Below are 12,567 nucleotides of genomic sequence, written 5' to 3' on the forward strand. Positions count from 1 at the left end.
TCTCGTGTGATGTTCATAATTGTCACCAAAGACAATTTCTCGTTCCCACCACCCCAAAAAGAGGTTGGCGTATGTGGGGGCGCATGCCGCCCCCATCGCCGTGCCTCTTATCTGTAGAAAAAAGCGATCGTCAAAAGTGAAATTTTTTTTATATAGTACGAAGTGCAGGAGTTTCAAAAGAAAGTTGTGAAAATCATTCGGTCCTTCCATCTTAAGGAAGTATCTCACAGCCTCTATATCTTGTTCATGCCCTATGCTAGTGTAGAGGGATTCCACATCAATACTAATCAATAGATCATTTTTATTGAGATGGATTTCATGAATTCTTCTTAATACATCAGTGGTATCTTGTACATAGGAAGGTAATCCTATCACATGTTGACGAAGATGAGTGTCAATAAAAATACTCGTTTTCTCTGTCAGACTCCCAATCCCAGACACAATGGGTCTGCCTGGCGGTTTTTGTAAGTTTTTGTGTACTTTAGGGAGTAGGTAAAAGGTTGGAACTTTCGGGTTCTCTACGATAAGAAATGCAAGTTCTTGTTTCGTGATCGTGCCATCTTGGACTGCTCTGTTAATGATCTTACTAGAATACTCTTTATAATTTTCCAAGGGACTAAGAAGAAGTCTCTTGTAACAATCAGTATTTTGGAGTTGTTTGTTCGTTTCTTCAATGTACATCTCAAGAGGCCATAGGACGATGTTACCGCCCTTATCAGATTGTTTTATGATCACATCAGGTATGGCTCTGAGTTTGTCAATTGCCTTTACTTCATTTTTCTTGAGATTCCCTTGATGGGTCTGGTATTGCTATTTTTTATAAATATCATCCAGTTCTTTTGATACCAGATTGAAGAATACCTTTATTTCCGGGCAAATGTTATCCTGAGGCCAAAAAGATGATTTGTTCTTACATAGGGGTCTAGAGGTCCGTGAGGTTTCTGCTGAAATTTTGGATGTTTCATCCAGGTCTTCTAATATTTGAAGTATCTCTTGTTCTTGCTCCGTCCACTTTATCCCACCTTGGCTGTAAATTGGTGGATTTGTGTCTTGATCACTGAGGTTCGGAGGATATTCTTCCTCGCTTGCTTTCATATCTCTATTAGCATAGAATTTTGTCAGCAGCAATTTACGTCCAAAAATGTTTAGGTTTGTTTCCCACTGGAATCTGTCAAATTTATTCAATGGCGAAAAGGACAAACCTTTTTCCAAAACTGAAACCTGTGATGAAGTCAGGACATGTTTAGAAAGATTAATGATCTTGAGGGGGGCAGTGGGTATCATTATTTCTTGCTGTAGTTTTTGCGTGTTTGATACCGCGCATGCTAGGCCTCAATTAGTAGCCTGATAAATATCTGACTGTGGTTTATGATATTTAGACACAGAGGCACTATTATCCATCATTTAGAAATAAGTGGAATTATTATGTGATTACATTCCTACCTAAGCTTATTGTTAAACAACAGGGATATGTGTGGTCACCATTGGTAAGGGATACCTGCTTTGTGTTTATTATTTTTCCACACTTACCCTGTCTGTGGCTGCCAGCCTTCACCATCTCTTCAAAGAGATAGGCTATATTTTCGCCCTAACCTTTTTTCCCTGCGATAAGAATATTGATTGGATACTTCAGGCAGGATTTATTATATTATATGTTATATGTTTATGTTCGTCTTTTTGTCTTGTCTTGGTATTCAGTATTTCCAGTGCTGTTAGCACCAATATTTTAACGAGTGAATTAAAATTGTTATTTTATCAATTATTCATCATATCATTTCAAACTACTATTCAAGAGTGCCCCAGTAAAAGAGTCCACTTAACCTGCCTGTGTAGGGACATTTTTTCTATTTATGTTATGTGCCTGTGTGTCCAGGCCTAAGCCTATGTTTGATAAAGTGCCATTAAAGACACTGCCTGACATTATAGGACCTACACCCAGTGTTACATTATATAATTTATTACCAGTTAGCAGCACTTTACAGGGAGAATATTTGGACATTCACATCAGTCCCTGCCCCAATAGAGCATATAATCTATATTCCCTACTACATGCTCACAAACATACACACTATGGTTATTTTTTTTTGTTGGGAGCCAATTAACCTACCAGTATATTTTTGGAGTGAACCCACGCACGCACAGGGAGAATATACATACTCTACACAGTTAGGGCCGTAGTGGGACTCGAACCCACAACCTCAGTGCTCTAAGGCAGTAATGCTAACTATTACACCGTCTGTGCTACCCAGACTGGTTACATGCACAATCGCTGTATCCTTATGTATTTAGATGCTATTCTGAAAATAAGTGCAGACAAAATTATTGTTCTTTTTAAAAACAAATTGTGCCTACAGACACCATCCCTACTACTGTCTGATCTAAGCTAAGGATATGTCAAATATCACTACTGTTATTTCGATAAAGGTGGATGATTCCCGCGTGTACAGTCTGCCCAGTCCTCACGCGGACCATCGCTTGGGAGTGAGTGAACCTATCACAAGCCCACAGCGCAGAGAACAGTCTGTACATCAGCAGGTAAGATAATAAGCCAGGTATTTTTTTATTAACTTACGAGCCCCTGATAGAGCGACAGCTAGGGGACTGGGGGACTGTCAGAGAAGGCATCAAAAGTACCATATACATAAGTGCCAATTACTTTCCTCCTGCAATCATACCCCGCCACATTTGCAAATTAGACAGTGTGAGTCATATTATAATAATAATAATAATGGCTCAGGTCCCTCTCACTGTGAAGGAAGTTTAAGCTTAAAATGTGGGCTTGTTAGGACATTTTTCTTTGTCAAATATTTTAGCACTGGAAATTGGATGGGTGGCTACAGAGCCGTAACTAGATTTTTTGGTGCCCTGTGCTAGAGAGAGCATTGGTGCCCCCCCCCCCCATTTTTTAAATAGGGTCATAATATAGTGCACCTGAAAAAGGGCCATGACCTCATGGGGAAGGGCCAGGGAAGAGACAGGGGAGGCTAGGAGATGCTGGGGATAAATAGGGACATAATATAGTGCACCTGAGAGAGGGCCATGGCCTCATGGGGAAGGGCCAGGGAAGAGATAGGGGAGGCCAGGAGATGCTGGGGATAAAAGTAGAGGAAGCTACAAGTGAGAATGATAATAAACAGGAAAATTGAAAGGCCCAAACAGTGCCCTGTGCCATGGCACTGGTCGCACTACCCTAGTTACAGCCCTGGGTGGCTACGTATGGCTTCTACATATTTCTATGGCTAACTAATGACACTGCTATTTTAATAAAGGTCTCTGAATCTTGTGGTTTGGCGAGTCCTCCCGCAGACCATCGTGTTCAAGCATATGAAGCTGGCCCATCCTCCCAGCACAGGGAACGGTCTCTTCATCAGCGGGAGACAGCAAGCAATGTAATTATCCTTACCATATATGGTCTAAAACAAGGGGCGAAATTACTGCCGGAGCATGTTATCGGGCCTAGGAGTCAGTGGGGCCCAGTGATACTGGTCTGGCCGCTCCTGAGGGACTACCCAAGGGAAAGCCTTCCTTATCTCCTACACATTTCTATCATTTTAATTAAGAAAAGTTACAGCGAATGCAACCTAAAATGCTTAATTGTGCCGAGCCTATGGTAATGGTGGTAACTTAGAGGAGATTTAAACTAACGACAAAGGGCTTGATTCAGAGATGTACGCTAACCCGGCAGTTAGCATACAACTCCGATGGACATCGCCCATGGACCCTCCCAAGCTGCAGCATGATTGACATGCTTCAGGGTTTGAGGGCCAGCATGGGGGTGTGGCTGGCCATCGTTCCCAAAAACAGGGGAGTGTCGCCCCTGTTTTCTGAGGGGGGGGGGGGGGGGAGGCCAAGGTCTGTGTTGGTGGACGCAGATTTCCTGGCCTCACAAGGTGCCAGGACCCGGTCAAGCTGCGGTAAGCTTCAGCTACCGCAGCCTGGCCAGAGGGGCAACCATGGTGATCCTAGGCTGTGACCTCAGTCGCAGCACTGGAATCGGAGATGCAGACACCTCCTGCTGCATGGGTTGGGTATGAAATGCTGATGGCCAGGTAGCTGTCTGACTAAATACTGACGCCACAGGCCCGAACGCTGAAGATTCTGACTGGGGCTGTTAAGTACCCTAACCTTCCCTTCCTAACCCTCCCTTAGTGGTGCCTAACCCTAAACTCCCCCCCAGTGGTACCTAACCCTAACCCTCCCTCCCCGCACCCTAAACATAACCCCCAGGGACGGATTAAGGCTTGTGGGGGCCCCAGGGCAACTAAGTTGCGGGGGGGCCCCTTCAAGCCACACAGAGTCGAGCCCAGCCCGGCTGTGCCCCCAGTAGCAGTCTGCCCCAGCAGTACCCCCAGTAGCAGTCCCCCCAGGAGTACCCCTAGTAGTAATCCCCCTCTATGCTGTGTCCCCCAGTAGTGGTCCCACCAGTGTGCAGTCCCCCAGGTGTACCCCCAGCAGTGCCCCTAGTAGTCCCCCCAGCAGTGCCCCTTGTAGTACCCCCTGCAGTGCCCCGAGTAGTAGTAGTACCCCCTGCAGTGCCCCTTGTAGTACCCCCTGCAGTGCCCCGAGTAGTAGTAGTACCCCCTGCAGTGCCCCTAGTAGTAGTAGTACCCCCCAGCAGTGCCTCTTGTAGTACCCCCCCAGCAGTGCCCCTTGTAGTACCCCCTGCAGTGCCCCCAGTAGAAGTAGTACCCCTCCAGCAGTGCCCCTTGTAGTACCCCCTGCAGTGCCCCTAGTAGTAGTAGTACCCCCCAGCAGTGCCCCTTGTAGTACACCCTGCAGTGCCCCTAGTAGTAGTACTACCCCCCCAGACACACACAAAAAAACAACAACTTCCACTTACCTTAATCCCCGCTCTGTTATCTGCTCCTCCGTCCGTCCTCCCGGGCCGGCCCGCTCTGCATGATGGGAGATCTCCCATCAGCCACTGCGGGAGCTGGAAGACGGAGTCTCCGGCAGTGGGAGCAGCAGCCGATGAGAGTCTGACTGACTCTCATCGGCTGCTAAAACAAACACACAGCTGCCGGCGCCGGTGTTTGTGTTGTGTAGTGCGGACGGCACTTATGTGCCGTCCGCACTACCGCCCTGCCCCAAGCTGATGCAGCAGCACTGACTGTGCAGCTGCAGAGCGCCCTCCTCCCGGGAACAGGTGCCGCCGGCACCTGTTCTCAGTAGGGTCACATCGACCCTGTGTGGGGGCCCTCTGTGTGTGGGGGCCCAGGGACGACCGCGCCTGTTGCCTCCCCCTTAATCCGGCCCTGTTAACCCCCCCTGCCCGCACCCTAAACCTAACCCTCCCGGGGTGGTGCCTAGCCCTAAGCTCCCCCTGGGGTGCCTAAACTTAACCCTCCCCCCGCACCCTGCGGCTAAGCGATTTAGACGTTCATCGGGATTTCAACGCCTGTCTTTAGTCCCGCGTCGGGATTTAGACGCCACTTTTTAGTCAGATGGCTTCCCAGCTGTCAGCATTTTTGACGCATCCCCTGCTGCATTAGCATTTGAGATGGCTGGAATTGCGCGGTCACGCAGTCACTCGTTTGCGGCTCTGCAATTTTGTCCATCTCTGAATCAAGCCCAAAGTCCGCAAAGTGCTGGCAGGACTCCACTGGGACGGTCAGAACGCCGGCATCTCACAACATCACCAATTTATCCTTGTACCCCATACAGTTATGTTGGAAGTAGTGATGTTGAGCTACCGGCACATTGCCGGGAAGTGAATTTCCCCGTTATTTTGTGATGTGATTGGTTTGATCATTAACCACAATCCATCTGATTAATTGAATTGTACATGGATATGCATTGTGTTCCTTTTATCTTGTTCTTAACATAAAGGTATTGGCATGTACTTGCAGGTTGTTCCTTTTTCACCGGGTAGACGAGAGGACAATGATGAAGGTGCTGACGAAATTTCTTTCAGCAAACCGGAAGTGCTACAGTCCACTTTGGGATTTGGAGATGTCACCGTAACAGACGGGCAGATGTCCGAATGGTCTCAGTCACCGGACTTTCAGATTAGTGATAGCGAAGAGGAAAGCGCGTCAAGAGGTGTCAGTGATCGGGCCGGGTCTTCGCCCACATCTCCACCATCTAACACGAGAATGAGCACTCCAGTGATCAGACAGCCAGAAACTCCAGCAACCAGCACGCCAAACCACCGCAGCACATGGAGCAATTCTAGAAAAAGCCCAGAAGAAAACGACTTCACATACGCGAAGGCTGTGGAGCCCGGTGCGGTCAGTCCTGGATATAACGCTCCACCAGATGATCACCGATCACAGCAGCCTGAAGAAAACAGCTTTGAACTGTCCAGAGAATACAGCGATCATCGGCTTCAGTTCAGCGAGGAGCCATCAGCAGAACTCATGGAAGGAAACCACTCAACGCCACGGCATAGACAACCCAATACATCGGATAACCACGAGCCAAATGATCGGATCAAATATCGAAATAATAGTAAATCAAAGGAGGAAACGAAACTTGAAAAACCTGTTATAATGACACTAGCTGTTGCCGTTGTTGGTCTTTCATTATTCCTATTGTGGAAAAAGCAAAGAACTTAAGTACATCGGGGACTGAGGCAAATATGGAGTAAAGACTGACGCATTTCTGCTCTTTTCTCCATATTTGGAGAAGGCGTGTCTGGAGGAGGAGCTAGGGTACGCACTAAAGTTAATAAAACTAATTCGTACCATGCTACCTGTGCCATGATCTCTCCTCTCCCACATGCACCAAAACCAACAATGGTGGCAAAAAGGTTTTTAAGCATAGTCAACTGAATAGTACATATGGCGCTGCTCGGCTCCAATAACTGAGGGCAAATTCTTAGGATGCCCTGTTTTCGGTTCAGCTTCCTATCACTATACGCCAAGATGTTTAACACATAATGCAGATGAATATTTAGCAACTTGCAATAAAAGAAACCATTGTATTCCACTTTCATCTATTTTCTTTTCGTCATTCTGTGGAGACCGAGATGTTACCTGGTGTAGTTTTTGGATGCAATGAGAATTCATGAATCGAATGTTCTTTAAAGTCTACCAATGGCCTCGGCACAATTGTGTCTAATGCAGTTGGGAGTAAGGTAGTGAAAACAAATCGTCTCGCAATAAGCGTATACCCACAAACAAGATACACCCGAGATTGGCATGTCTCTGCACAGGCAGCATATACAGCTATGTTTCGACAAGTTACCATCATCATCATGAGGGGCACTTGCATCTCCGTATAGCAGGTGCATTTGCATGGCCCCCATCAGCGCGGACACGCTCCCTCACTCAATTTTGCCCACCTGAGAGAATGCCTCTGCCCACCACCCCATTCTGTCTCTTGGGACATAAGGATCTATGGAGCTCATTTAGACCCGCTCGTTAGATGCGTACGCTCGCTCCCAGCGTATACAAATTGCGCTAAGTGACAGCATGGCATGCAATTGCACGGCAAGGCATTAGCGCACCCACTATGTTTTGGCGTGCGATCACTTTGTGTATGCAGACGCCCACCAGCCTGTTTTAAGACGCCCACTAGGGCACGTCATCTCCAGGAAGTGCTTGAAAACATCGGTACCTCGAGCACCGTTGGATGCGATCACAGCGCTTAAGGTTGCCTTTACCCTGCCGCAAGCATAGCGATCACTTCAGAGTGAAATCCCACCAAGTGACGTGTACTGTGACGCTGCCTTTTAATTATGCACGCCGCAGAGACGCTCAGGCACACCTGGGTTAGCACCTCCACTCCCCCGTTTCCAGTGGTCAGCCCGTCTCCACCCACAAACAGCCTCTCCTGTCACTCACTCTACTGGGCAGTCTATACGCAGCGAGCGAACTCATCCCGATCTCTTGCATAGGTTTGCGCACGCGGATTGCGATGCATGCGCAGATAGCGACTATCGGCCAGCTATGAGCGTTCGCATCATAGCGAACGGGTCTGAATCAGGCCCTGTGTTCCAAAATTGCATGTGACACTGCATAGCCACATCTTTAATGCACCCATTTTTTCAACTTGGGTACCGCGTATTCACACAAGATGTGTTACGCATATGCTCAACTGTACCCCACTGTACCTTCGTGCCTCACCTCTCTGGGCGGTTACTAGTTCAGAGATGGTCATGAATGATGGTCCGGTCCATTAAACGGCTTCTTCCAGTAAGTGGAAGAAAAGATAACTTTAATACTGTGACCCCCATTTAATAATAATCGCATTTGCAATGCTGACCGCACATGCACGGCCGCCATTGCCGGGAGAGGGTTCCGTGCACATCTCTAGAATTACTCCATCTGGAATGAGCAATTTTATACCTTGGCAAAACACGCTGCACTACGGGTGCATACATGCCAACTTTTGGAAACTGTAGATCTGGACTTTTAGCTATATACCACGCCCCACGTTTTCGTCATACTGGTGGCATGCCCAGCACTCCGGGAGCTACTGGGCTGCCTCCAGTCCCTCTCTCAAATGAAGAGACAACCACGCACATGTGCACGGCATCTACTCACTTGCTCTGCTTAACAGGGCAGCGGGTGAGTGGGGGCCTTCCAAACGCCCACCACCACCAGACACTGCAGCCCATGGGTAGCACTGCGCGACAGTGCCTGAAAAACGTGACTGTCCTGCCAAAAGGGGGACAGGTGGGACTCGGAAAGGAATGCAGATGTGGACAGATTTAGAGTTGTGAATTGGTGCGTCCTTGCTAAAATCTAAACTGCAGTGTAAAAAGTGTCCGAATGCAAACTTGCCCTCTTTGGGGTTGATACAGAGTTGCAACGCAAGTTGGCCACATTTGCATCCGCAATGCGTGCGCGGTAATAAATGCGGATATTTGCCCGTATGCACAGCTGCAAGCATCTATGCAGCTGTACCACACCAATTCAGCCTAGACACGCCCACGATACACCCTCTGAACACTGAGCCAATAGGCAAACGCCCATTGACACCCAGTAACACCCACTCAGCCGCAAGTGAAGATGTGACTGTCACTGATCTTTTTTTTGTTTCCCCCTGATCATCTGGCCGGAACGGTATTCAATCGGGAAACCGGCTGATGTAAGCCCGACAGCTGGCTTCCCGATTGCTTTATCCTGGCGAGGGTGAAATGCCGGGCGTCTAAATGTAGACGCCTGTCATTTTTCCGACGCCGGGAGACCGGCGTCCAGCATCCCGATCGAAGGGATGTCGGGCACCGCGAGCGGACAGCCGCAGGGGGGAGGGTAAGGTTTAGGGCACCCAGGGGGGACTTAGGGTTAGGCACCCCCCTGGGAGGGTTAGGCTAGGGGAAGGGGGGGTTAGAGTTAGGCACCCCCGGGGGGAGGTTAGGGTTAGGCACCCCCCCGGGGACTTAGGTTTAGGCAGCGGGGAAGGGGGGGGGGTTAGGTTTAGGCACTTAGAGGGGAAGATTAGGGTTAGGCACCACTAAGGAGGGTTAGGGGGGTTAAGTTAGGTTAGTTTGTACTTACCTAGGGACGATCGGGATTTCCAGCGCTTTCGGGCTACCGCTGCCGGGATCTCTGCATTTGTCAGATTGACACTGCCGGGAATCGAACTGCCGGCCATGCGTCAGCCGGTATTTCATACCGATTCCGGCTGGGACAGCTGCGTGGAATAACCCATGGGCTACAATAACCAACGCCATCTAATGATTTAGATTTTGTGCACAAGCGCAGGAATGTTAAGCTTTCCAGAGTCTGATCCATGCTGAAATATATCTCAGATATTTGCTGCGGATCCTATTAATACTTATCCATGAGTGATGCAGCGATCCTCTGAACATGGCAGTTTTCTATGGACTTACCACAATTTTAACTTTGATACATCTTGTCCCCTGGACAGCTATCACAGTATGTTGAGGCTTGTAGTTTTACAACACCTGGACAACCACAGGCTGCCCAGACCTGTTTTAGATGGACTTGATCTAAACTTTAAAATTAGACACCCAGTGGTCTTGGTCATGCGACCTGGATGTAGCACTGGACAAAAACAAAAATAGAATTCCCCCAAGACCCCAGTCACCCAGGAGTGAGCAGATTTCATCCAGCAAACACAGTACGTTCCAAGCTGTTGGAGGATAGGGAGAGATGTAGAAGGAGTTGAGGTTGGAGATGTAGAAAGAAGAGGAGAGTGCAAGGAGCTTTGTCAGTGAGGAGTGTGATTTGAATCATGTAGGAGATAGGAAGCCAGTGGAGGAATTGGTGAAAGGCAATACAATCACAATGGCATGTTGCTACGATAAGGAGAGGCTGTAGAGGAGAGAGGCATGAGCCGGAGGACATATAAGAGAGAAGGCTGCAATAGGTGAGGCGAGAGATGATAAAATTGTGAAGTGTTTGGTGAGATTGATTAACTTGTTGAGGTAGGAACTGGGTATAAGGGGGTTAAGACTCAAGAATGATGGAAGACAATGAGTTTTGTTTTTGGACATATGTTTGAGAAAGCGCTGGGACACCCTTGAGGAGATGTAGGAGAAAGAAATTCAAGAGAGGTCAGCTAAAGTTGGCTATTGTCAGCGTAGAGATGGTTCTTTTGAAAGAAGAAGCTGATTAGTCTTCCAAGCAAGGAGGAATTGAGCAGGAAGAGCAGAGGGCAGAAGGAGCATTGAGTGTACGCAAACAGGAAGCAGAAGATGGAGGGTGGGAGATGGAAGATTAGCCAAATAAGCATTGATTGGAGAAGGTGAAGAGAGCATTGTGTTGCCATAACCAAGTGAGTGAAGATCATAGGGCAGCAAGTGGGGAGCCAGACTGTAAAGTTGGTTGAGAAATGGGGCCCAGAGAGGGCTAGATGACTTTGACTTGAAGGTAGATAAGAAAACAGAGACCAATGGAGTGAGCCTCAAAGGTGGATTCCCACATCACCATCTGTTGGTCTGCAGGCCAGATGGAATGGGTGAAGTAGGCCACCATTGGTGAGAGCTGCTCTAGTGTGGGAGAGCCTGGTTTCAGTGATGGCGAAGAAGCTAAAGGGGGTGAGAGATGAATAGGTCATGGATCTAGGACAGTTTATTGCTGACAGATCCTGCATTCCAGAGGGCACAAGAGAAAGGTTGAGAAGAGAACAAAGATCTTAGGTTGTGAGGTCGGCGGAGCATAGAAACTGGCAAGCTTTGGGTAAGGGTAGAGGGTGGGGATTGGATAAAGCCCAGGGTTAGGGGACATGTCACCGGCAGACAAGAGAATACTACTAGATGTGAGGCGGAAGATTTGGGAATAGGAGATGAGACTGGGCAGCTTGCTGAGGTGGGGACTGGAACAAAACAGAGAGTGAGGTGGACATGAGGGCAGAGGTAGGGAGTGTGAGGTTTATTGAGAGTGGTGGGGAGACGAAGGTGTGTGCAGGAGGAGGTAACAGGGAATGGAGAAAAGGTGGGTTAGAAGAAGAACCCTATTGGTTCTTCTACTAGGCTGGTGAGAAAGGGGAGTCAGGGAAAGCCAAAGTGAGGAGAAACGAGATAGGACAAGGTAGGGTGGGGAGGAGGGTGACCAAGCGAGCTGGGGAATGCGTGGAATGAGAACCAAGTGTGAGTGGGGAATACTGGATGTAGACAACGTAGACATTAAAACATACACTATTATTATTATACATTGACAATCGGGCTGTACAATCGCAGTAGTCATCAGAGATAACCAAGCTGTAAAGAATACAAGCCCTGATTATGAGGGAATACACACTGACACTACTGAACACTGAAGCAAATACAATGCTAAGGAGCACAGTGATAGCAAACTGACAGCCAAGGGGATGGCTCTAGCACCCTGCAGAATACAGTGCTGCATGTGCTGAGAGCTATGCACAGAGGGGTGATGCATGGGCCCTGCCTTGCTGTGTGTATGGGCTCTGGCTCTGACAGACCTCAGTGCATGGCTGGCACAGCTGAGATATGCGAGATGCATGGTGTATTACAGCAGAGAGGTGATGCATGGGCGCTGCCTTGCTGTGTGTATGGGCTCTGGCAGACCTCAGAGCATGGCTGGCACAGCTGAGATATGTTACAGCAGAGGGGTGATGCATGGGCACTGCCGTGCTGTGTATACGGGCTCTAGCTCTGGCAGACCTCAATGCATGGCTGGCACAGCTGAGATAGGTGAAATGCATGGTGTATTACAGCAGAGGGGTGATGCATGGGCACTGCCCTGCTGTGTATATGGGCTCTGGCAGACCTCAGTGCATGGCTGGCACAGCTGAGATATGTGAGATGCGTGGTGTATTACAGCAGAGGGGTGATGCATGGGCACTGCCCTGCTGTGTATATGGGCTCTGGCAGACCTCAGTGCATGGCTGGCACAGCTGAGGTATGTGAGATGCATGGTGTATTACAGCAGATAGGCTATTTCCTGCTCTCCCTGGTAACAATGAGGGTGCTCAGTGAATGCAATGCTGTTGCACACGCTCTCTCCTTCCAAAAATAGCCCCAGAGCTCCCAGCAGAGGCTCCTGACTGACAGCCTCCTCCGTTACCATGGATACCACACAGCTGTCACTCACCGTGGAGCCCCGCCCTCCCGCTCGCTAGATGAGCACGGTGGTTGGCTGCGGCGGCCGTCACTCGCTAACGGGCCAGCAGGTGATTGGCCGGTTTGCCCGC

General features: G+C 48.8%; 1 protein-coding gene across 2 annotated transcripts in view; it reads left to right on the top strand.

Moving 5' to 3' along the window:
• The window catches only part of MAVS (mitochondrial antiviral signaling protein), an 88,953-nt gene extending 82,017 nt beyond the window's left edge, over positions 1 to 6,936 (top strand). For both annotated transcript variants that reach the window (XM_088448935.1, XM_088448936.1), the window contains 3 exons: positions 2,425 to 2,535; positions 3,270 to 3,389; positions 5,850 to 6,936. In XM_088448935.1, the coding sequence (XP_088305061.1) occupies positions 2,425 to 2,535; positions 3,270 to 3,389; positions 5,850 to 6,557 (939 nt within the window). In that variant the 3' untranslated portion in view covers positions 6,558 to 6,936. The remainder of the gene's footprint in view (positions 1 to 2,424; positions 2,536 to 3,269; positions 3,390 to 5,849) is intronic.
• Positions 6,937 to 12,567: the final 5,631 nt, after the last annotated feature.

The sequence above is a fragment of the Taudactylus pleione genome, unplaced genomic scaffold (genome assembly GCF_031769625.1).
Source record: "Taudactylus pleione unplaced genomic scaffold, aTauple2 ptg000472l, whole genome shotgun sequence".
Taxonomy (NCBI): domain Eukaryota; kingdom Metazoa; phylum Chordata; class Amphibia; order Anura; family Myobatrachidae; genus Taudactylus; species Taudactylus pleione.